Below are 22,675 nucleotides of genomic sequence, written 5' to 3'. Positions count from 1 at the left end.
AAATGTTCTGCTTTGTTGGAGGTGCCTTGTGAATGAAAGTTGTTGTTGGCTTCATCTCTTTTCTTAGTCCATATATGCGTCTGTCTGCACCATTTGCTATCATATGTTATGATCATTATTCTTACGGTTGGCTCCAATTTTCCCTCTACATTTGAGAAAATATTCTACAATTCATGGTTGTGTTGCAAAGTGGTAACCATCTTTGGGGAGAATGAGTGAGTGAGGCTGAAGTTTTATCTTTCCTTTTGTCCCATGTGTTCAGCACAGCAAGCCATCTTCTGCCGTTATATGGGTTAAACATATAAAAAGTGTAAAATTAAACATATTTTGACTCGTGTCTTATCAGGTCTGAGGAAGGGTCCCGACCAAAAACGTCACCTATCCATTTCTCCAGAGATGCTGCCTGTCCTGCTGAGTTACTCCAGCATTTTGTGCCCTTGTACTTGTTTTATTTCGTCGGACAATGAAGGGTGCTGGCTCAAAACATCACCTATCCATGTTCTCCAGAGATGCAGCCTGACCCGCTGAGTTACTCCAGCACTTTGTGTCTATCTCTACTTAAGCAGAAAATAACCCAGCAAAACCTTCTGTCAGTTGTTGCTGCACATACTTTCCAGAGGGGGTCACTGGACTGCCATTAATATATTTAGTTAATTTGGGGTTTATAAACAACAATAGCACTGTCTGATGATTGACCCTTACCTGAAAAATTTGACAAGAATCTCAGGTCTTTGCTTCAATTTGGGTATTGTTTGGATCTTATTCTTCTGCTCTAGGTAGCTGAAAATCTTGCCAGGGATCGGATGGATGTAGCTCCTCTGAAAGTGTAGATTCCAGTCCACTAGTTGTCAAGCTTTACAGACAGTTTTCTTTCAGCATTTAGCTCAAACTAATGGCGTGTGAATTATACTTAAATACTATATCTGACAAATAAATTATGGAATGTTAAGAGCTATTCCGCTTTTCTCGGAGTGACCCCTGTTGGTTTTCTTTCATTTGTGTCATAGCTCCATGTATACCTTTTGCTGGACCCCTTCCTTGGTTTTTCTTCTGATGTTCATTTATATGTGGACTGCAATAACTGGATTCCATTCCCTTTTCACCTGTTTTTCCCTCTCCCCCTTACCTGAACCAGAGTTCCCTCTCAGCCCTGAGAGAAGGTGGGGTTATTTCGATAATGAAGGATGGCCCTTTGGCAGCAGTGAGGCAGCTGGTAGAGCCACTGCCTCTCAGCTCCAGAGGCCTGGGTTCGATCCTGACCTCAGGAGCCCGGGTTTGATCCTGACCTCAGGAGCTAACTATGTGGCGTTTGCATATTCTTTCGGTGACCACCTGGGTTTCTTTGGGGTGCTCCTGTTTCCTCCCACATCCAAACACATGCAGGTTTGTAGGTTAATTGGCCTCTGTAAATTGCCGCAAGTGTGTAGGGAGTGGATGCAAAAGTGGGATAACATAGAACTAGTGTGAATGGGAGATCGATTGTCGGTGTGGACTCGAGGCCTATTTCAATGCTGTATCTCTAAAGTCTAAACTCTTTTCCATGGGTCATATTAGTTATAGCACAATTTCCATTGGGATTTAGAGGGATTAAGAGAACCACTTGGAAGTTACTTTGTAAATTGACAAACAAGAAAGGAAGTTGTCTTGGCAAAAGCACGGTGTAGGGAAAATAAACTATTTCTATCTAACCTTCGTAACCTCCCCTCTCTCTCACTAACACACACAGTAATCGGACACCATTGTCTATTAAGAACAGTCTGTCAGCTTCTATTGACACTTATAGAGTGATACCTTTGTAAACAATGTAACATGCAGTCTCTGGTAATTTTAGTTGTAACAAAAATTAATTTGTCGCTACTTGTAGCTTAGGGCGGCATGGTGGCACAGCGGTAAAGTTGCTGCGTTTCAGCGCCAGAGATCCGGGTTCAATCCTGACTAGGGGTGCTGTGTGGGTTTTCCCCGAGTGCTCCGGTTTCCTCCCACACTGCAAAAACATACAGTTTTGTAGGTTGCATAGACTTCGGTAAAAATTGTAAATTGTCCCTAGTGTGTAGGATAGTACTAACGTACAGGGATCGCTGGTTTTTGCAGACTCGGGCCGTAGGACCTGTTTCCATGCTGGATCTCTAAACTAAACTAAGAACAGACAGTAGGAAAAAACGGCAGATGCTGATTTAAATTGAAGGTAGACACAAAATGCTGGGTGTGACTCAGCGGGACAGGCAGCATTTCTGGAGAGAAGGAATGGGTGTCTGAAGAAGGGTCTCAACCCGAAACGTCACCCATTCCTTCTCTCCAGAGATGCTACTTGTCCTGCTGAGTCACACACTATTCCTTCTCTGGCTGGCATCTCATCTTCTCTTCATAAAACTTGGCTTGTCAAAAGCTATGTTATATTTGCCCATCATTGTAGTGCACATTGATTCACATTGGCTCCAGCTCCATTAATGACTTGATACTTGCCCTGTATCTCCTCGATTCTTAACTTTGGTCCCTCTATAGCCTTGCCGCCCCTGCATCTCCCACCTGGCAATGCTTTTTTTTGTTGTTTGGATTTAACTTTTGATTGTTAGAATTCAACAGGTGAACGGTCCCCATCTTGAAGAGTTGGCTGCTGTTTCCATTGGCGTTGTCTGACCTGCTAAATGTTTTTATAGTATTTTTTATTTTTATTTCAGATTTCCAGTTGTTTGATTTTCACATATTTGCAAGTTTCACGAACTGCACAAATTAAAATTAAACCTGCAAGAAATATTTTAAAACAATGATTTTAGGAGCATTTCATATCATTGGGTATCAATAGGTTATCAGCATTTAATTTTTTTTTTAAACTTCATTTTTATTTTAAAACAGAATCAATCCAGCAAAACTGACCAATATACAGGCAAAGCTGGAAGCCTTTTTAGCTCAAGAACAGGAGCTGAAGGAAAGAGCACAACGAGTGAGTCCCACAACCTTGTACTGTGATTTCCTTTCTTAATGTTTTTGATTAACTTGGTGTAAAAGCAGTAACAGAAGGGGTATCGTGGATTATAACTTTCATTCACACCTGAATGAGGGTAGTGCATCAGTTAACTATTGTTTTACTTTACACAATTTTGCCGCATGGTGGTGCTGTGGCATGGCTGCTGCCTTGCAGCACCAGAGACCCCTGTTCGATCCTGACTATGGGTGTTATTTGTGCGAAGTTTCCTCCCACATTCTAAAGGTGTACAGGCTTGTAGGTTAATTGGCTTCAGTAAAATTGTAAATTGTCCCTAGTTTGTAGGATAGTGCTAGTATATGGGAATCGCTGGTTGGCATGGATTCCGTGGGGAGTAGGGCCCGATTTCACGCTGTATCTCCAAACTAAACTAAAACTTTTGAATTCCATCCAATAAACACAAGTGTGACAATAAATCAAAGCTTGAATCTGTGGAACCCATTGGGAAGCTATTACACATTGCAGTGGGTTATTGTTGTCATCATGCTGGTCACAAACAGGGTTGCTGATGTAGGATGCAGCAGAGTCCCAAAAATTGTAGACCTCAAAGGGGCATTATCTACGACCTAATATTTGGCATTATTGCTTTTCAACGGGAAATCGTTTAAGTAGCATTGGTAAATTAAAAATGGTACAATTTTGGGAGAACATCGAATTTGACTTGCTTATGACTCTCTTCTTTATGTTGACCCGCACATAAAATTATGACAGGCATAGAAAGGGTAGATCGTCATATTCTGTTTCCCTGGATGGAAAAATCAAATGCTAGAGGGCAGAACTTTAAGGTGAGAGGGGCAAAGTTTAAAGGAGATGTGCAGGATAAAATGTTCATACAGTGGGTGGTGAGTGCCTGGAATGCACTGCCAGGGTTGTTGGTTGAAACAGATATGTTAGTGGCATTTAAGAGACTTTTGGATAGGCATATGGATATGCAGGGAATGGAGGGATATGGATTATGCGCAGGTGGATAAGCGATGGTCTTGGTATTGTGTTTGGCACAGATATTGTGAGCCAAAATGCCTGTTCGTGTGTTGTACGAAGGGCCTGTTCTTGTGTTGTACAAAGGGCCTCTTCTTGTGTTGTGTTCTATGTTCTAAACCACTTTCAGTCCTGCATGCAATCTTGAAAAAAAAGATATTGTTTGAAATTGTTTTTAATGTCTAAAACATGCAATATGCGTTTTTCTACTTCATTGCAGTGTTTTGTGTCCTATGTGCGGTCAGTCTACCTGATGAGGAATAAAGATGTTTTTGATGCTTTCACAATATCATTGAAGGAATATGCTTTGTAAGTAACATTTTATTAGGTGAAGTGATGAGGTTTGAAAATGAGGCCAGATGAGGAATAGTATTTACAGGTATTTAGCAAGAACAGAAAACATTGCCACTTTCAGTAACAAGTGATAGAGTTGTACCCTCCCAGTTCCATTAAGAGCACCTTATTTGCTGTCATTCTCCAAGTTCCTCTGTCATCATTTGCTTAGTCATAAGCAGGGAAGCATGGAAACATGCCCTTTGGCCCAACTTGTTCACGCTGACCAAGATGCCCCATCTAAGCTAGTCCCATTTGCCTGTGTATGGCCCATATCCCTCTACATCTTTTGTATCCATGCATCTGTCCTGGTGTCCTTTAATACTTCCAAATAAAATGTAATGGTGTTATAGTACCTGCCTCAACTACCTCCACTGGCAGCTTGTTCCATGTATCCACCATCCTCTGTGTCATAAAGGTGTCCCGCAGGGTCCTATTAAAACTTCCCCCTCTCACCTTACACCTATGTTCTCTGGCTATTGATTCCCCTGATTCCCCTACCCTGAATAAGAGACTATGTATTCACCCGATCTATTGATTAAGATTCAGAAAATATTAGTTTTTTAATTGTCATGAAGAAATTAAATATTGAGTTTTACAGCTTTTTGTTATGGAGGAATTTTTTAATGTCTTTAATTGCTTAAAAGTGATATTGTTTAAAATGTTATTTGGAAGTTTTTAATCATTCATTGTTGAAACTGTTTAGTTGAATTTAATGTGTTTATGACATTAAGAGGGACAAAGTCCATGTCAGCTTTCGAAGTGTACAGAACCTGGGGGCATGCTAGCTCTGCTTTTATTCCTCCCAAATATTTATGTGGCTGGAATTTCCGTGACCCAAATACAAATACCACCCCCCAGCACTCCCTCCCAGCCACTCCGACTGACTTGCATACAAACTACAGGCTTTAGCTTTATTTTGATCCACTAATGTCCACTTGTTTAAGTTTAGAGATACAGAGTGGAAACAGGCCCTTCAGCCTGCCGAGTCTGCGCTAACCAGCTATCCCTATACACTAGTTATATCCTACACACCAGGGACAATTTACAGCATCCAATTAACTCACCTACCTGGAATGTGGATGGAAACTGGAGCACCCTGAGAAAACCCATGATGTCTCGGACATACAGGGACATACAGACAGCATCTGTTGTCAGGTTCAAACCCCAGGTCTCTGGTGCTGTGAGGCAACAGCTCTACCACTGCGCCATGGTGCTGCTCATTTGTTGTCAAAGCCCTCATAGGTAATGCAAAGAGCCCAGAAGGCCAGATTTGTACATTGGGAACCAGATGGAATTCATTTGGTAAGAAGTAGGATGAGGGTTTAACTGATGATGTTTGTGCACTCTCTGTTTTTGTGGCAAACAAATCGGCAAAAAGTTAGAAAGAGTGGGAAGTGAAATAAACAAATGGCAAACTCAAGCAATAATATGGGTTAAAGTATGGAAAAGGAAAGATCTTTATGTACAAGAAACAGCAGCATAGATAAGATTATTTAGCTGGAATGAGAGAAGAGTGGGCTTTGGCTGGTCAGAGAGTCATATAGTGTGGAAACAGGCCCTTTGGCCTAACTTGCCCACACCAACCAACATGCCAAATATACACGTCCCACCTGCCTGCGTTTGGCCCATATCCCTCTAAACCTGTTCTATCTATGTACCTGTCCAATTGTCTCTTAAATGTTATGATAGTATCTGCCTCAACTACCTCCTCTGGCAGTTTGTTCCATATACCCACCACCCTTTGTGTAAAAAAAAAAGCTAATCTCTCCGGTTCCAGTTAAATCTTTCCCCCCTCACCTTAAACCTATGTCCACTGGTTCTTGAATCCCCTACTCTTGGCAAAATACTCTGTGCATTTACTCGATCGATTCCTCTAATTTATTTTACACCTCTATAAGATCACCATCCTCTTAAACCTTTTTCGTGCATGAAGTCTTCTGTGGGAATTGGAGGTAAGGGAGAGTAGTTTCTTTCTAAAATAGTCTTGTTCTCCATCTGGAGTTGCGGGATACTTACCACAATGAGTAGGTGAAGTGAATATAATAGATTCAAGATGGGTGAAGATAAGTATACAACGTAAGGAAGAGAGATTTATGCTGATAAAGTAATACATGAGGTGACCTAAATGGAGCATAAACAACATGTAGGACTAGAGGAATGATCTGAAGAAGGGTCCTGACACAAAACGTCACCTATGTTGTCCAGAGATGCTGCCTGACCCGCTGAGTTGCTCTAGCACTTTAGATCTTCCAACATGTTGCTCTGAATGTCCCATTTTTGAGCTGCTTTATTATGTAAAACCAAGCTGATAAACATGCAATCTCCCATTACAGCTCCTTGGGTCTTGCAGTTCCTCCTCGAATTAGATTTCTTCAGAGAGCACAAAAAGAAAGAGAAATGTCTTCTCCAAACAATATAGTACAAGATAATGAGTCAGCAGTTATGAATGATATTGCAACAGAAAGCTCAAAAGAAGATGCTGATGAGGAATTGGAAGACTTTAAGGCTCAATTTCGGGAACACACTTCGGAACAAGAGGCCAAAAATAAAACCAAAGATAAAATAACGGCCAAGAAAAATGTATGTTATGTGGATGAAGATTCCATTGCCCATAATAATCCAAGAGATGACATGGAGAGTAAAGTAGCAGCCACATTCCAGTGCATTGATGATGATGCTTTTGATGACAATGATGATCGTGATCTTCTTATCGTGAAACGAAGGAATATTTTCGGCTTTGAACCTGGAGAAGAAACAGTAAGCTACTCTTAATTCATCTTAAAAGTAAAGAAATGAGTGGATGGTTTGTTGAAAATCGTTTATCTGTAATGATTCTCCTCGTTTGTAACCACACTTATCATATCTCTGCCATCATAAGTCCTATGCAAATGTCCTGCAGCTGACATTCAAATGATCAATTTCATACGATAGCCAACATTCAAATACAATTGTGGATTGTGAGAAGGAAAATTACTGATGATGAATTGTTAAACATTGATGAAAATTTCAAGTTTGAGCAATAGCAAAAATATACCAACATATTTTAAAAGGTGCTCTCTGGGCATTTTTCTTTTTCTCTGACAAGTAAATGGTTTTGAAAATGTTTTGATTTTAATAAAAAGCTCATCAATAACACAAGACAACAAAAGTAAATGTTGTATGAGGCAGGTTTCCATTTGGGAAGGGGGTGGACTTTCATTTCAGATTGTAGTTTTATAGTCTTTTAAATTCATCTTTTTATATTGGTTTTGCCTGTCTGGGAGACCCAGTGGGACAGCACTTAGTCCTATGTCTCAGTTCCCGAGACCTGGTTAGGTCCAGATCACTGGTGCTGAATATTAGAATTTACATGTTCTCCCTGTGACTGTGTGGGTTTCCTTCAGGTGCTCTGCGTTTCCCCTCTTACATCTGCAAAATGTCACTATTTGGCTACTGTAAACTACCCCTCAATCTAGGATAGTAACCAGAGAATCAAAGAGAAGATAGAGGAGAAAGAGAAGGTGATGGTCATATGAGAAGGCCTGCAAGCTACAGCAATATGAGAAGTAATGGGACTGATGTGATTGCTCTGCTGGCAGCCAGCATTAACATGATGGTCAAATAGCTATCTCCTGTATTTTAAGTTGGTTTGTGATGGATTTTGACTTAGTTCTGGGCCTTGTTTTATTTTCTGGCAGTTTTTGAGAATACTGTTGTTTTAGATTGTACTTTATTCAAATACAGTTTTTACTCAGAAACTCATTATTTGCAAATAATATTCTTAGATGCCACACTTGATGGTCTGGGTATGCCTTAGAGGTTCTGTGTGTTTCATTTGAAAGATGTTTGTGTCCTTGAATCTCTTTCTCAAGTGGAAAAAAAGTCCATGCAGGAAATTCAATGTTCATACGGACTTCTTCTTATCGAGTCCACGTCACAAGATTAGAAATTGTTCAGCCAGAGCTGAACACACTTCTCGGCATCTGCAAACAATGGCGTCTTGAGCTTCTTGCGCGTAGTGGTGGAAAGATTGGTGGAAACAGGGCCGGTCAAAGGAGTTTGGTTTGGTAATCTGTGTATTGATGCAGTAGGTCATCCATAATATATCATATGAATTCTAGCCCATCAAAAGTATTAAACATTAAACTTTTAACAGAACAATGAGCTTTGTTTTCCAAAGGTATAATGGATTAACTCAGACAAAACAAAATTTGATAACATTTTTAGATGGAATGCAGAAAAGCATTCTATGAAATTTTATTCCTATCTACATTAAATATAGATATCATTTGGTTAGATTAAACATTATTTGAGATTGCACTATTGTTTGGTGATTATTGAAGAGCTGCTAGAGCCACTAAGTCCTAACTGATGTTTAAACCTTGAGGAAAAATATGCCTTGAGACATCTTCTGTTCTGTCCTTCCTGCCAAAGTGGAAAGTCCAGTTTCTTCTCATTACAGTCCATCTCCAGTAATTTTGCCAGTAACATAACCTGTTTTTATCCTCTTGCTGGATTTTGTCTTCTCGTCACAAATTATCTCCCCGCCCCCATTTTAATTTCACCAAACTTCAATACAAACTGGTCCATTTGTATAAATCACCAATGTAAATTGTGGATGACACAAAGCTGGGTGGCAGTGTGAACTGCGAAGAGGATGTTAGGAGGTTGCGGGGTGACTTGGATAGGTTGAGTGGGCAGATGCATGGCAGATGCAGTATAATGTAGATAAATGTGAGGTTATCCACTTTGGCGGCAAAAACAAGGAGGCAGATTATTATCTCAATGGTGTCAGATTAGGTAAAGGGGAAGTGCAACGAGACCTTGGTTTCCTTGTACACCAGTCACTGAAAGTGAGCGTGCAGGTACAGCAGGCAGTGAAGAAAGCTAATGGCATGTTGGCCATTATAAGAGGATTTGAATATAGGAGCAATAGACAATAGACAATAGGTGCAGGAGTAGGCCATTCAGCCCTTTGAGCCAGCACCGCCATTCAATGCGATCATGGCTGATCACTCTCAATCAGTATCCCGTTCCTGCCTTCTCCCCATACCCCCTCACTCCGCTATCCTTAAGAGCTCTATCCAGCTCTCTCTTGAAAGCATCCAACGAACTGGCCTCCACTGCCTTCTGAGGCAGAGAATTCCACACCTTCACCACTCTCTGACTCAAAAAGTTCTTCCTCATCTCCGTTCTAAATGGCCTACCCCTTATTCTTAAACTGTGGCCCCTTGTTCTGGACTCCCCCAACATTGGGAACATGTTTCCTGCCTCTAATGTGTCCAATCCCCTAATTATCTTATATGTTTCAATAAGATCCCCCCTCATCCTTCAAAGAGGTCCTTCTGCAGTTGTATAGGTCTCTGGTGAGACCACATCTGGAGTATTGTGTGCAGTTTTGGTCTCCTAATTTGAGAAAGGATGTCCTTGCTATTGAGGCAGTGCAGCGTAGGTTCATGAGGTTAATTCCTGAGAGGGAGGGACTGTCATATGAGGAAAGATTGGAAAGACTGGGCTTGTATTCACTGGAGTTTAGAAGGATGAGAGGGGATCTTATAGAGATGTATAAAATTATAAAAGGACTGGACAAGCCAGATGCAGGAAAAATGTTCCCAATGTTGGGGAGTCCAGAACCAAGGGACAAAGTCTAAGAATAAAGGGGAGGCCAGTTAAAACTGAGGTGAGAAGAAAACTTTTTTACCCAGAGTTGCGAATTTGTGGAATTCTCTGCCACAAAAGGCAGTGGAGGCCAATTCACTGGATTAATTTAAAAGAGAGTTAGATAGAGCTCTAGGGGCAAGTGGAATCAAGGGATATGGGGAGAAGGCAGGCACCACTGATTGTGGATGATCAGCCATGATCACAATGAATGGCAGTGCTGGCTCGAAGGGCCAAATGGCCTCCTCCTGCACCTATTTTCTTTGTTTACTACTTATTCCAGCTTTTTCCCAATGGCACGGGTTAACTGGCTTGTAATACTTGTTGTTCTCTGTCTAATCTTTTGTAAACAACAGTGTGGCATTCACTGCTTTTTTATTGCCTGGACTTGCCTGTGATCTCTGCAGCCTCTTCCTTTAGTATCCTCAGATGTAGCTTTGGTACTATTTTCCAGGGAGAGTGATTGTTTTCTCACTTTTTGTCTGCTTACTTTAATTTATTTCTGGCATGTCTTCTGAATCCCTCTACCATGAAGGAAAACAACATATTTAATGTCTTTGCTATTTATACAATTCCCATGGTCACTGTTGATTTATTCAACTTTATGTCTGTGTGCATCGAACTGAACACATTTGCCTCTCATCGTTTTGATGAAATTGTTCTTTCTCCTTTTGTATAATGGGGTCTGCTGGGATTACCATGGCCTTGCTATTAGCAATTCATTACACAGACAAAGGAGCATAATTTGATTCCGTTTGTTATTCCTGCTATATCTGTTAATTGGTCTCATCGTGTTAGAAACATTCTCTTTGATCTACCCCACCTGCTCTGCCATAGAACACTATCGGTTTCCTTTTTCCCCCAGTTTCAACAAAGGGTCTTGGACCTGAAATATTAGTTATTCTCTTTCTACAGATTTGAGGTCAGCACAGTGGCACAGAGGTAGAGTTGCTGCCTTGCAGCACCAGAAACCCGGGTTCGATCCTAAGTATGGGTGCTGCCTGTATGGAGTTTGTATGTTCTCCCCATGACAGTGTAGGTTTTCTCTGGGTTCCCTGGTTTCCTCCCACATTCCAAAAACATGCAGGTTTGTAGGTTAATTGGCCTCTGCAAATTGTCCCTGGTTTACAGGATATAACTAGTATATGGGTGATCGCTGGTAACATGTCCCCTTGTAGCTTTGCATCCTCTGCACTCACAATCCCTCCTAATGTAGTTTTGTCAATAAACTTAGAATCGGAACATTCAGTCCCATCAGGTAAATTGTTGATACAGATTGCGTCCCAAGCATTGATCCTTGCAGTCAATAATTCCACCCTGCCAACCTGAGAATTATCTGATCGTTCTCACTATTGGCTTCCTGTCCAATAACTAATTCTCAATCTCCAGTTGGGGAAACAGTGTAGTCTCCTCAGGAACAACGTTGTCCACACAGAACTTTAGGTAGCTGGTAACACAGTCCGTAAGACCATCAATATCCTCTCCATGAGGACTACAGAGTGCGTCCCAGTTTGTGTCCTCAAAACAGCCCTGTAGAGCGTCATAGGTTTCCTGTGACCACCTCCTCACTGACCTTGTGGTCACAGGCAGCCTCTGGACCATCTTCAGCAGCTCGTGTATATTGTATGTACGTACGTCTACAATTTTTCTGACTGGCATTATTTTAACTAAAACAAATGAGAACCAAAACAGATAAATGGTAAATGTGTGTGAATAGAATGCAGAGCAGCTGTAAATATTGAGTATTTCAGAGGACAAATTGAACAGATGCTTCTGTCAAAATGTTGTCCATTAACAGAACTAAGAATGAATCATCACTTTGGGAAATACATTGCATTACCTGTAGGATGGTTTAAATTTTTTAATGGTTTTCTCTCAGAATTATTGCGATCACTTGTTTATTCATTCAAGTATTGAATCATACGGCATTGAAACAGGCCATTCAGTCAAACATGTCCATGCCTTCCAGTGGGAACCCTTCCCAATTAATCCCATCTTCCAGTACTTGGTCCATTGCCTTTTATGCCTCGGCAATTCATGCGCTTGTACACTGTCATTTTATAAACCTCAAAAAAGATCTCGGTCTCTTCTGCGATATGGGGGAAAGAAGCCCAACCTATGCAGCCTTTCCTTATAATTAAATCCTTACAGACCCAGTAACATCCTCAAATCTATTTTTTGCACTCTTTACAGTTTGTATTTATCATTTAAGTCTTTAGGTACTGTAGGTACTTGTAAGTTTACAGTTGGTGTCCAAGCTGCAGAATAAATGCACTGTAGATTATTTGTCTTATGTCCTTAAAATTGAATGATTCTAAGTATTACATTTCACTGGTACTACTAAATAGTAATGCTGCATCCCTGTTGCCACCAGTATAATTTAATTTTGGATTGTTTAGCCCTATATATGTTCTTGACCTTGTAATGTTAATGCAGCTCTTATTATTCTGTAGTGTTTTAAAGTATTAATGTCTTTAAAGGTCAGATTTGATGTAGTATGTTGGTATCAAAATCCTCCCTTGCATAAAATGTAGCAAGGTTACCAGCATGCTGCCTCCTTAACCATTTTTTTTATGGCTATTATTTTTCTGTAATTGTGATGGCATCATTCTGAGCATGTTTTTACAATATCTGAAATTTCATGAATTGGTGAACATGGACAGCAAATCATACTGTGTTTATGTAATATATTTCTTCATTCTGTATCGAAAAACGTTTATATTATTTTGAATGCTTCTCTGGAGAGTGAGATTGGTTATGGGCCAACATGAAGATTCACAAATCATACTGTATCTTTTGTACTACTTGGCTGCTCCATGTTGCTGACAATAATTGCTTGAGTGCCCTGCAGCACCTCCACTGGTATGAGTGGTGGGTGCACTTTCAGATTGGCAGTAAAACTGCTTGGAATTTACTGTCATTGTGTTAAGAAACTAAATTGCTAAATAACTCATTTGTCTCTAGCCAGTTAATTAATCAGTTGGTAAATAACTTTGTTATTTCCTTTTGTCATACTTAATGAACAAAAGCATCGTCTGACCTTTTGAGTGTTCAATTATCGCATGACTTGCATATCTCCTGTCTTTTATGTTTTGTCATGATGCTTAATAGGTTCCAAGTGTGCTGCTTGGATTGCGACCTTTTCTCTTGATAACACAAGGTTTGTTTTTAGCCCGTGGTTGTAACTGGTCAGTGATCTAATGTTCCATGAATGAACAGAAAACCATCTGTTGCAAGTTCTTTGTGTTTTCAGATAAATGCTGTGCAAGAATTAAGATCAAAATAGATTGTTGATTTGGACCATTTACTCTCATGAATATAATATTCAGATCTTTTCAATTGCAAGTCAAGAGTAATGTTTTTCAATGCCTCTCGGTAACAGTATATCTGTAGCAAGAATTTCTGTGTAATCTTTGCGATTGGGTGTTATTTTAAACTATTTTGGTTGTGACGATTTAAGTACAGGAATTGAGTATAGGAGCAAGAATCAAGATGATTTGTGATGATTTGAGTATAGGAGCAAGGAGGTCCTACTGCAGTCTCTCCCGGTGAGACCACACCTGGTGTATTGTGTGCAGTTTTGGTCTCCTAATTTGAGGAAGAACATTCTTGCTATTGAAGGAGTGCAGCGCAGGTTCACCAGGTTAATCCCCGGGATGGCAGGACTGACATATGATGAAAGAATGGGTCGACTGGACTTGTATTCACTGGAATTTAGGATGGGAGGGGATCTTATTGAAACATATAAAATTCTTAAAGGATTGGACAGGCTAGATGCAGAAAAAATGTTCCCGATGTTGGGGGTCCAGATCCAAGGGTCACAGTTTTAGACAGTTTTAGAATAAGGGGTAGGCCATTTAGGACTGAGATGAGGAAAAACCTTTTCACCCAGAGAATGTAAATCTGGAATTCTCTGCCACGGAAGGCAGTGGAGACCAATTGACTGGATGTGTATTCAAGAGAGAGTTAGATTTTGCTCTTAGGGCTAATGGAGTCAAGGGATATGGGGAGAAAGCAGGGATGGGGTACTGATTTTGGATGATCAACCATGATCATATTGAATGGCGGTGCTGGCTCGTAGGATCGAATGGCCTACTCCTGCACGTATTTTCTATGTTGCAGATTGTTTAGTTTAGAAATACAACATGGAAACAGGCCCGTTCAGACCACCGAGTCGACGCTGATCATCGATCAGCCATTCACACCAGTTCTATGTTATCCCACTTTCTCATCCCCAGCTACTAGGAGCAATACTACAGGAACAATTTTGTTTAGAGGCTAATTAACCTACAAACCCACACGTCTTGGGAATCTAGGAGGAAACTACTCAGAACAATTTTGTTTAGAGGCCAATTAACTGACAAACCCGCACGTCTTAGGAATCTAGGAGGAAACCGGAGTACCCAGTGGAAATCCACGAGGTCCCAGGGAGAACGTGCAAACTCCAGACAGACGGCACCAAAGGTCAAAATTGAACCTGGCCTCTGGCGCTGTGCAGCAGCAGCTCTACCAGCTGTGACACCATGTCAGATTCCAGATTGTGCTGTGATTTGGAGAATTCTACTGTCTGACCTTTTGAGTGTTCAGCTTGCTTTAATGTGTAAAACTCAGCTGATATGGTGAATTTCACACCTGCCAAATTCATGCGGTGTTAACGACAGGTTGCATTAGAACGTAAGCAGAAGCATAAATAGGCTACTTTGCTCCTTGTATTTGCACTGGCATTTAATGACACTATGGTTGATCTGTTACAACAGCACCGCTTTTCTACATTAACTTCCCTTGATTCTTGTAATATCTAAAAATTATGTCGATCTCTGTGTGCAATATTCTCAGTGACTCAGCTCCAACTGTCCTCTAGGATATAGATTTGCTCTGTTTTCTGAGTGCAGAAATGATGTTGACTCTTTATTTTGAGACCAGCTAGGGAAAACACATCTTGCATATCAATCCTCAAGAACTTTATATGTTTCAATTAGATTACACCTCATTCTTATAAACTAAAGAGAATATGTCCCAAAAAAGGATACAGTGCTGGAGTAATTCAGCAGGTCAGGCAGCATCAATGGAGAATATGGATAGGTGATGTTTTTTTTTGGTCAGGACCCTTCAGACTGATTGTAGGGGAAGGGAAAAAGAAAGCTGGAAGGGAGGAGAGCCAGGACAACATGTGGCAGGTGATAAGTAGAAGATAAGCTGAAGAGAATAATGAAGGGGACAAGCCCCCAAAACAAGCACAAGCTAAAGATGGCTGCAATACAGGCGTGGCAGAGCATCACCAGAGAAGACACCAGCAACTGGTGATGTCCATGAATTGCAGACTTCACTAAGTCATTGCATGCAAAGGATATGCAAAAAAATACTCAACATGACTACTTTCATTTACATGACATTGCTGGGTCCCAAACATTATGGTGCCTTGAAATGGGAAGACTATGTTTAAACACTGCTGTAATTTCTACATGGTGAAACCAAAATGTATAAACATGGCCTTTATTAAAATCTGACAATGTGCACTTTAACCACATGTGATTTTTTTCTATTACAAATCTCAAATTGTGGAGTACAAAGGCAAATAAATAAATGATGGGTCTTTGTCCCAAACATTATGGAGGGCACTGTATGTATCACGATAAGGTTTAGTCAATTAATGTCAGAGCTTGCTGTATGTAAGAGAATTCATTCAAAACTTCATATGTCTTCTGTTAACTGTCAGGCTATCGTTTTGGTTTCTGAAAGGAGCCACTCTCTGTTGCTACAAACTCTTGCTCTTGACGTATTAGTGGACGTGCCTGGAGTGTTCCTTGATTCTACTTCACACTTTCCATGCAACAACTTTTGTCAATTAATTTCTTTTTACATTCACCCCTCCACCTTCTAAAGCTTTCTGCACCTTCTTCTGTGCTTGGTATCTGCTAAATATCTCCCTGTTTTAATTTTTGCTGGGCCGATGTTCCTTCAAATCTATGATTGTCTAAAATTGGGAAATGCCTTTTGCAAGAGAATATGTTTGTTATCCTTTTAACTACCACTGCACTTACATTATGTTATCTTCAAGTAGTTGTTTCCTGTTCATTTTTGTCAAATTCAAATCTTAGATTAGTAAAAGCGGCTTTAGCCCAATTTGGAACTTCTACTCCTAGTCAATCTTTTCTATAACTATGCTAAACAGAGCTGAATTGATTACTTTCCCATAGCTGCCATCTCTGTCTGCCAGATAATAACTTTACTAAAACTAAGCCCAGTACTGACTCAACTTTCTTGGTCTTCGTAGATTATGATTTTCTAAGAAAATTCTTAACTGCATTTCAAGAATTCTGTACCTTATATTGCATCTAGATATATCTGACTTCAAAATAAGTTATTGTATCACTTTCCCAGTTTATGTTAAGGTAATTGAAATCTGCTGCCATTATTGCATTACAATTTGCTCCTCCATCTGATTTGTTTGCAGATTTCGGGTACACTCCCGACAGAATATTAAAAAGTAATGACATCTCAAAAGATACTGGATTATTTGTAAAATGTGTGTTGAAGTTTGAAGACACTATATCAATACACTTTCGATTTGTACCAGCATCTGCAGTTATTTTCTTACACTATACTATATCAATACAGGTTCTTTATTACTTCATGTCTATGACACTTGAACATTTTCTGCTGTCTGAAGAAACTGAAATAAAAATTGCCAAGTGCGCCAATTGACTCTTCACTGGTCTTTGTAATCCAGTGCTTATAACATATTAGACATTAAATTAATAGGATCAGAATTTTAATGAATGTTTGACTTTGCCTAGCACTAATTTTCTGCCACATTTCTGATTTTAAAATGTAATGACACTTCAAATGAATACTGGATTGTTGATAAATTCTTTTGTGTTGAGGTTTTGAAATCACTATCAATACAGGTTCTTCCCTCTCTCTCCGTCCCTCCCCCACTCTAGTCATCCTGCTAGTTTCACTGTTTGTACCCCCTTGTTATCAACTCAGCCAACAATGGACCATTGTGAGCTCCACCTTTCCTTGGTCATCGGTTCCGGCTCTGATTTGTTCTGAACTTTTTCATTACCTTTAGTTTCCCTCTCCTTGACCCTCAGTCTGAAGAAGGGTCTCGACCTGAAATGTCACCTATTCCTTTTCTCCAGTGATGCTGCCTGACCTGCGGAGTTACTCCAACATTTTGAGTCTATCTTCAGGTTCTTTATTACTTCATGCTTGTAACGCTTAATCATTTTCTACAGTCTGAAGAAATGGCCAATTGCCAGTGGATATATAATAGCCTTTTCCAGTATTTGGCAGAATGTTTTTCTTTGTATTGACAAACTAACATTGTTGGCATCATTACATTGTGAAACAGCAACTTCTGTGTTGTTAACTGTCGCAATTATATGTTTCTACTCCTCCACAGTGTGTGCTCCTTTACATACTTTCCAGCTTAATCTTCATAAATAAATGAATTTGTAAAGAGTTACAAATTCTCAAAAAAAACACACTTAAATATTTTGTGTTGAAATGCATATTTATTTCTACGGAGAACAAAGCCATGATTACTGTTTAGCCATTTCTGCCTTCCCAAAACTACACTAAAATTGTTTTGCAGATTATGAATTTAAAAATAGTTTCATGATTACTCTTCTTTGAAGATCTATCATTGAAATTTGCTCCACCTGCATCACCTAATTTCCTAGAAAGCGAATCCAGCACTGACTGTTTGCTTTTGCGGTGGTCAAGAAAATTGAACATTTTTCAAAATATCCTCCTCACTTTGTCAATTGCACTACAATTGTGCTGGGTTTGCTGGGAGAATTTATTATTAATTTGTACTTCATACATAAGTTCACTTTTCCTGTAGGTTGACATCTCTATGTTCCTCTACTTGCTGGTCTATCGTACAAACCCAACAATGTAATATCTCTACTGATAATTTTATAAACAAATGGGCTCTTTCCATTACATAATCTCTCATTCCTGTGTTACTTTGTTATATTTAAGCAAAATTATCACAGCACCTTTTTGGTTCTTGTTTCATCATTCTTGAATTCTTTATCCTTAGGACTATTAAGTCCTCAGTCCTCACTTTTATTGGTCCAAGTTTATGTTTTAGTAATATATCATCAGACCATGTAATGTTGTACTTGTTGCACTCCATTCTTATTTGACATATTCTCTGTATCTATGTCACTTGCATCTGTCTGACATAATTCCTGATATCTTCTGTTTCTCAACTCTACTGTCCGGTAGTACTATTTGCATCTTTAAAATACTTTTCATATTTTCCATCTCTAATATTTCCATAGTGCAATCCACCCTTTAGGTGAAGCTGCACCCTCTCCTGCAGTATAACATGCTGCTCTGAGCATTAGTCCTAGTGTTGTGAAGCCATTGGATTCCTGAAACTCCAGGATAACTTGCTTTTTGTATTAGTGATTCTAACTAATTTAACTTTAGTCAGAGGTTGGCGAATCTGTGGAATTCATTGCCACAGACGGCTGTGGCCACCTTATTATTAAGGTGGAGATTGACAGATTCTTAATTAGTGTGGGTGTCGGGGATTATGGAGAAAAGGCAGGAGAATGGGGTTGAGAGGGAAAGATGAATTGGCCATCATTGATTAGCAGAATAAACTTGATGGCTGAATGGCCTAATTCTAATTTAGTTTAGTTTATTGTCGCGTGTACCGAGGTACAGTGAAGAGCTTTTTGTTGCGTGCTAACCAGTCAGCAGAAAGACAATACATGATTACAATCAATCTGAAGAAGGGTCTCGACCCGAAACGTCACCCATTCCTTCTCTCCAGAGATGCTGCCTGACCCGCTGAGTTACTCCAGTATTTTGTGATACAATCAATCCATTTACAGGGAATAGCTACATGATAAGGGGATAACATTTAGTGCAAGGTAAAACCTTATGAACTGACGAGATACAACTGCAGTATCTTCCTCTGATGCCTCTTTTGCAGCCATATCAACACTTTCTGTGCCCTTTGAATGATGTCCTTCCTTTATTTGGGCTCAAGGAGATAAACACCATCTAGAACCCATATTGATGTTGCTTTCTCTCATTGCCCTATGAATATGGAATTTCCTATAATCCCTTAATTTCTACATTTTGCTGTGTAGTCGTGTACCCTATTGTTTGGTGGATGTCCTCTAGACAGCATTCTCCTAAGGTATTGTCCTTCTCTCTGAAGATTGGTTTGCGAATGCCATTTCTCCAGAATCTCTGCCCCCTTCCTATTGTGTCACTTTGCCATCTATGTACTGTTTCTTAATTCTAGCTATGGTTTGTCGTGATCTAGGTATTATTGTCTCCTTAATTATGCATGATGGTGGGTCAGACTGCTTAGTAAAAAAAATTTTAAAGAATAAAGTTTGCTCAGCAATATGATCAGTGCAGCACCAAAACTTGTTCTCCGTGCAGCAAAACACATTTAAAAGATTTTTACAGTGGTAGTGCATTTGTCAATTGAAATTATTTCCCTTGATTTTTAGGGGAGATGGCTGCAAAATATTAAAGGTTTGAAAGAAAGCAAAAGCATTGATGGAAACTCCTGGATTTCAGTTTTATGGTGTATATGTCATGTACAGTTGTAACAGAGAAATCTTGAGGTTAATGCCAGAGTTTTGAAATCTATTGGTGGGGACTGAGCTTCACTATATCCGTGACAACAGAATTTGGGCCACAGTCTTGCAGTCTCATTTGTTCTCAACTTCAATCATCAATTAGGTTCAGGTGAATTAGAGTTTGAACATGATTCACAGTTTATTATTGAATTCAATTTCATGCATAGCTTGGATACATATAAGTGTACTAAACCCATTCATCTCAGACTCTGTTTCAGTAATTTGATGCAAATTACACATCTGCAAAGCAGAATCTTTTCCATACCACACTTATTTTATGGTTGGGTAGGAATGAAGTGCGTGAAAAAGTTAGCGCAGCATCCATATTCTCTTCACTGAGAGGAATCAGTTAGATTTGAATGAAAAGCTATTTATTTCTTGGTACAGGCAGCATGTTTGTGATTTCCATCTTTTATGCAGATGGCTGTAAAACATATTGACAATGCGAAAAGATCAATATAAATTTCTTTCCAATAAATGCGGGCACAGCGGTAGAGTTGCTGCCTTCTAGCTTTTGCAGTGCCAGAGACCCGAGTTCAATCCTGACTACGAGTGAGTTTGTGCGTTCTCCCCGTGACTGCGTGGGTTTTCTAGGAGATCTTCGGTCTCCTCACACTCCAAAGACGAACCGGTTTGTAGGTTCGTTGACTTGGTATAAGTCTAAATTGTCCCTGGTGTGTGTAGGATAGTGTTAATTTGCGTGGATCACTGGTTGGCGTGGACCCGATGGACCAAAGGGCCTGTCCTGCGCTGTAAGTCTAAACTAAACTAATGGAATATGCAAGATGCATCCACCATAACAGAAATCAAAAACAAATCACAGAGATGCTTTAACACACTGCTTTATCCTTATTTTATTTTTATTTTTTTATAAATTTGCAATATTTGAAGAAACTATGCATGATAGCCAGTCTTATTGCAGAACACATTGTGTCCATTGATTGGGTTGTTTCTCACTAGCTCTTAGACTTTTTGTACATTTCCTCTGAGGCAATTCAATGAAAATCATGTAGACATACGTAAAAATGATTGAAAATCAGTTAAAAAAAATTGTATTGAATTCAGCTAATTGGTCATTTTGTGGAGCTGGGAATTGGTATACTTGTTTTAACTAGGTGCAGATGGCAGGCATGTTGGCCCATTTAGTCAAATACTTAAGATGACTGGCATTTATAGACACCGACCGATATGAACAAAACACTTTTTTAACTTTTGGAAAGTCCTAAAAATTATGTTTAGAGTTGAAATCTTTGAGCGTATTTTACACGGAAATTTTCGTTTAGTTCTTAAATGTACTAATCAATTTGGTGGGAGGAGCTTTAAGTTATAATATTTGAAAGGAAGAAAACTGTATACTGATATAACATTAATATGTGATTCCGACCAGGTATTTGAGAAAAAGAGAATTTAACTTGCCTCTCAGCAGATTGAGTTTGGTGAATTGCTTGAGCCTGTGATTTGTGTTGACTAATTCAGATCCTGAGGCTGCTTCCTCGAGTTAACTGAATGAATGTTTTCTTGACAAGATTCACTGAATGTGCTGACCAAGAGTAACTTCTTCATGATTGGAGTTGCTTATTTTCATTGATTTTCAGTTTCATTATTTTTTAAGTTAAAATCAGGGAAGGAAATACTCTCTTCATATCTACTTTTATTTTATTGTAATAGTAATTAGAGTTGATTTCAGATGTGGTTGAAGTTAGAGTATTGATATTTCTTCATTGATGCAAGTTCGGTGTGACTATTTTCATTCTGTGTAACGCTCTGGTAGGAATAGTGCTTTTGGTCTTATTTGAAAACGAACAACATTCTTCACAATTAAAGTAATAAACTATAACTGGTGTTGGAAGGTGGCTATAGTGCTTTTAGGCAGATCGAGTCATACAATGTGGAAACAGGCTAAACTTACCCACACCGAGCAACATGTCCCATCTACACTAGTCCTAGCTGCCTACATAAGCCAATATCCGTCTAAACCCATCTTATCTATGTACCTGTCGAAATGTTTCTTGGTTCTTGGTCCTCCAAAATATTCCAAATAGAATTTAAACTGGAGGTGGCGGAGTATGGACTTGTGCAAGAAGGGCTTCTTGGAGAAGAGCTGCCTTAAATTTAGTTGCGTCTGGTTGAATAACTATAGTAGGGTGAAGACTATTCCATGCTTTAATTGTGTGAGGGAAGAATGAATTGCTATACACATCTGTCTTGAAAGCTGGTATCTCAAATTGAATCGAATGCCCTCGTCTACTCCTGATAGAGTTGGGTTTGGTGTAGATGTGGTAACCAGGTCAAACGGTGGGCTTTACGTCTGTCTTGGAGAGTGTTCCACCCCAATGAATTTAGAAGTTCGGTAACACTCGCTTCTCTCTCATAGGTATTTGTAACAAAACGAGCTGCCTGTTTTTGGACACGTTCGATGGCAGAAATGTTTTAAATTGTGTATGGGTCCCATGCTGCAACTGCGTAATCCAAATGTGGTCTAACAAGGGTGATGTATAACTTCTCCTTGATAGAAGTTGAACAATGATAAAAGTTGTGTCTCACAAAATTTAGGACACCTGTTGATTTCACCGTTGCATGATGAGTCTGACCATTCCAACGTAGATCGTTCTGTAATTTGATGCCAAGATACTTGGTCTGTTTTGATTCTTCAATGGTGGCACCAATGATATATGATGTTTTGCCTGGTTTCCTCCTCCTGGTGACATGCATGGTTTCACATTTGGAAGGATTGAATTGCATCCCCCATTGTTGTGACCACTCAACCATAGTATTGAGATCTTTTTGGAGAGCATCTTTATCGTCAGCTGACTTAATTGGACGGTACAAAAAACAATCATCAGCGAATAGTCTGGTCGTGCTTGTGACTTTTTCATGGATGTCATTAACGTAATGCAAAAACAGATGAGGGCCCAGTACTGTGCCCTGAGGTGTACTACTTAACACTGGATGCCAATCAGAGCTTTTTCCATTCACACATGCGCAGAAGACGTTTTGTCAGAAAACTGGAAATTCATTGTTTCGTGTTGGAACGAACACCGTAGAAGTCAAGCTTCCGAAGCAGTCTCTGGTGTGGGATGACATCAAAAGCTTTAGAAAGGTCTAGCCAACCCGTCAC

The 22,675-nt window shown here is 39.6% G+C and overlaps 1 protein-coding gene across 1 annotated transcript in view; it reads left to right on the top strand.

The window, feature by feature from the left end:
- The window catches only part of ddx10 (DEAD (Asp-Glu-Ala-Asp) box polypeptide 10), a 162,379-nt gene that overhangs the window by 33,520 nt on the left and 106,184 nt on the right, over window positions 1-22,675 (top strand). The window contains exons 11-13 of the mRNA XM_078402471.1: window positions 2,854-2,941; window positions 4,182-4,270; window positions 6,631-7,054. Coding sequence (XP_078258597.1) covers window positions 2,854-2,941; window positions 4,182-4,270; window positions 6,631-7,054 — 601 coding nt within the window. The remainder of the gene's footprint in view (window positions 1-2,853; window positions 2,942-4,181; window positions 4,271-6,630; window positions 7,055-22,675) is intronic.

The sequence above is a fragment of the Rhinoraja longicauda genome, chromosome 7 (assembly GCF_053455715.1).
Source record: "Rhinoraja longicauda isolate Sanriku21f chromosome 7, sRhiLon1.1, whole genome shotgun sequence".
In the NCBI taxonomy this organism is placed as follows: domain Eukaryota; kingdom Metazoa; phylum Chordata; class Chondrichthyes; order Rajiformes; family Arhynchobatidae; genus Rhinoraja; species Rhinoraja longicauda.
This window is presented reverse-complemented; position numbering and strand designations above follow the sequence as displayed.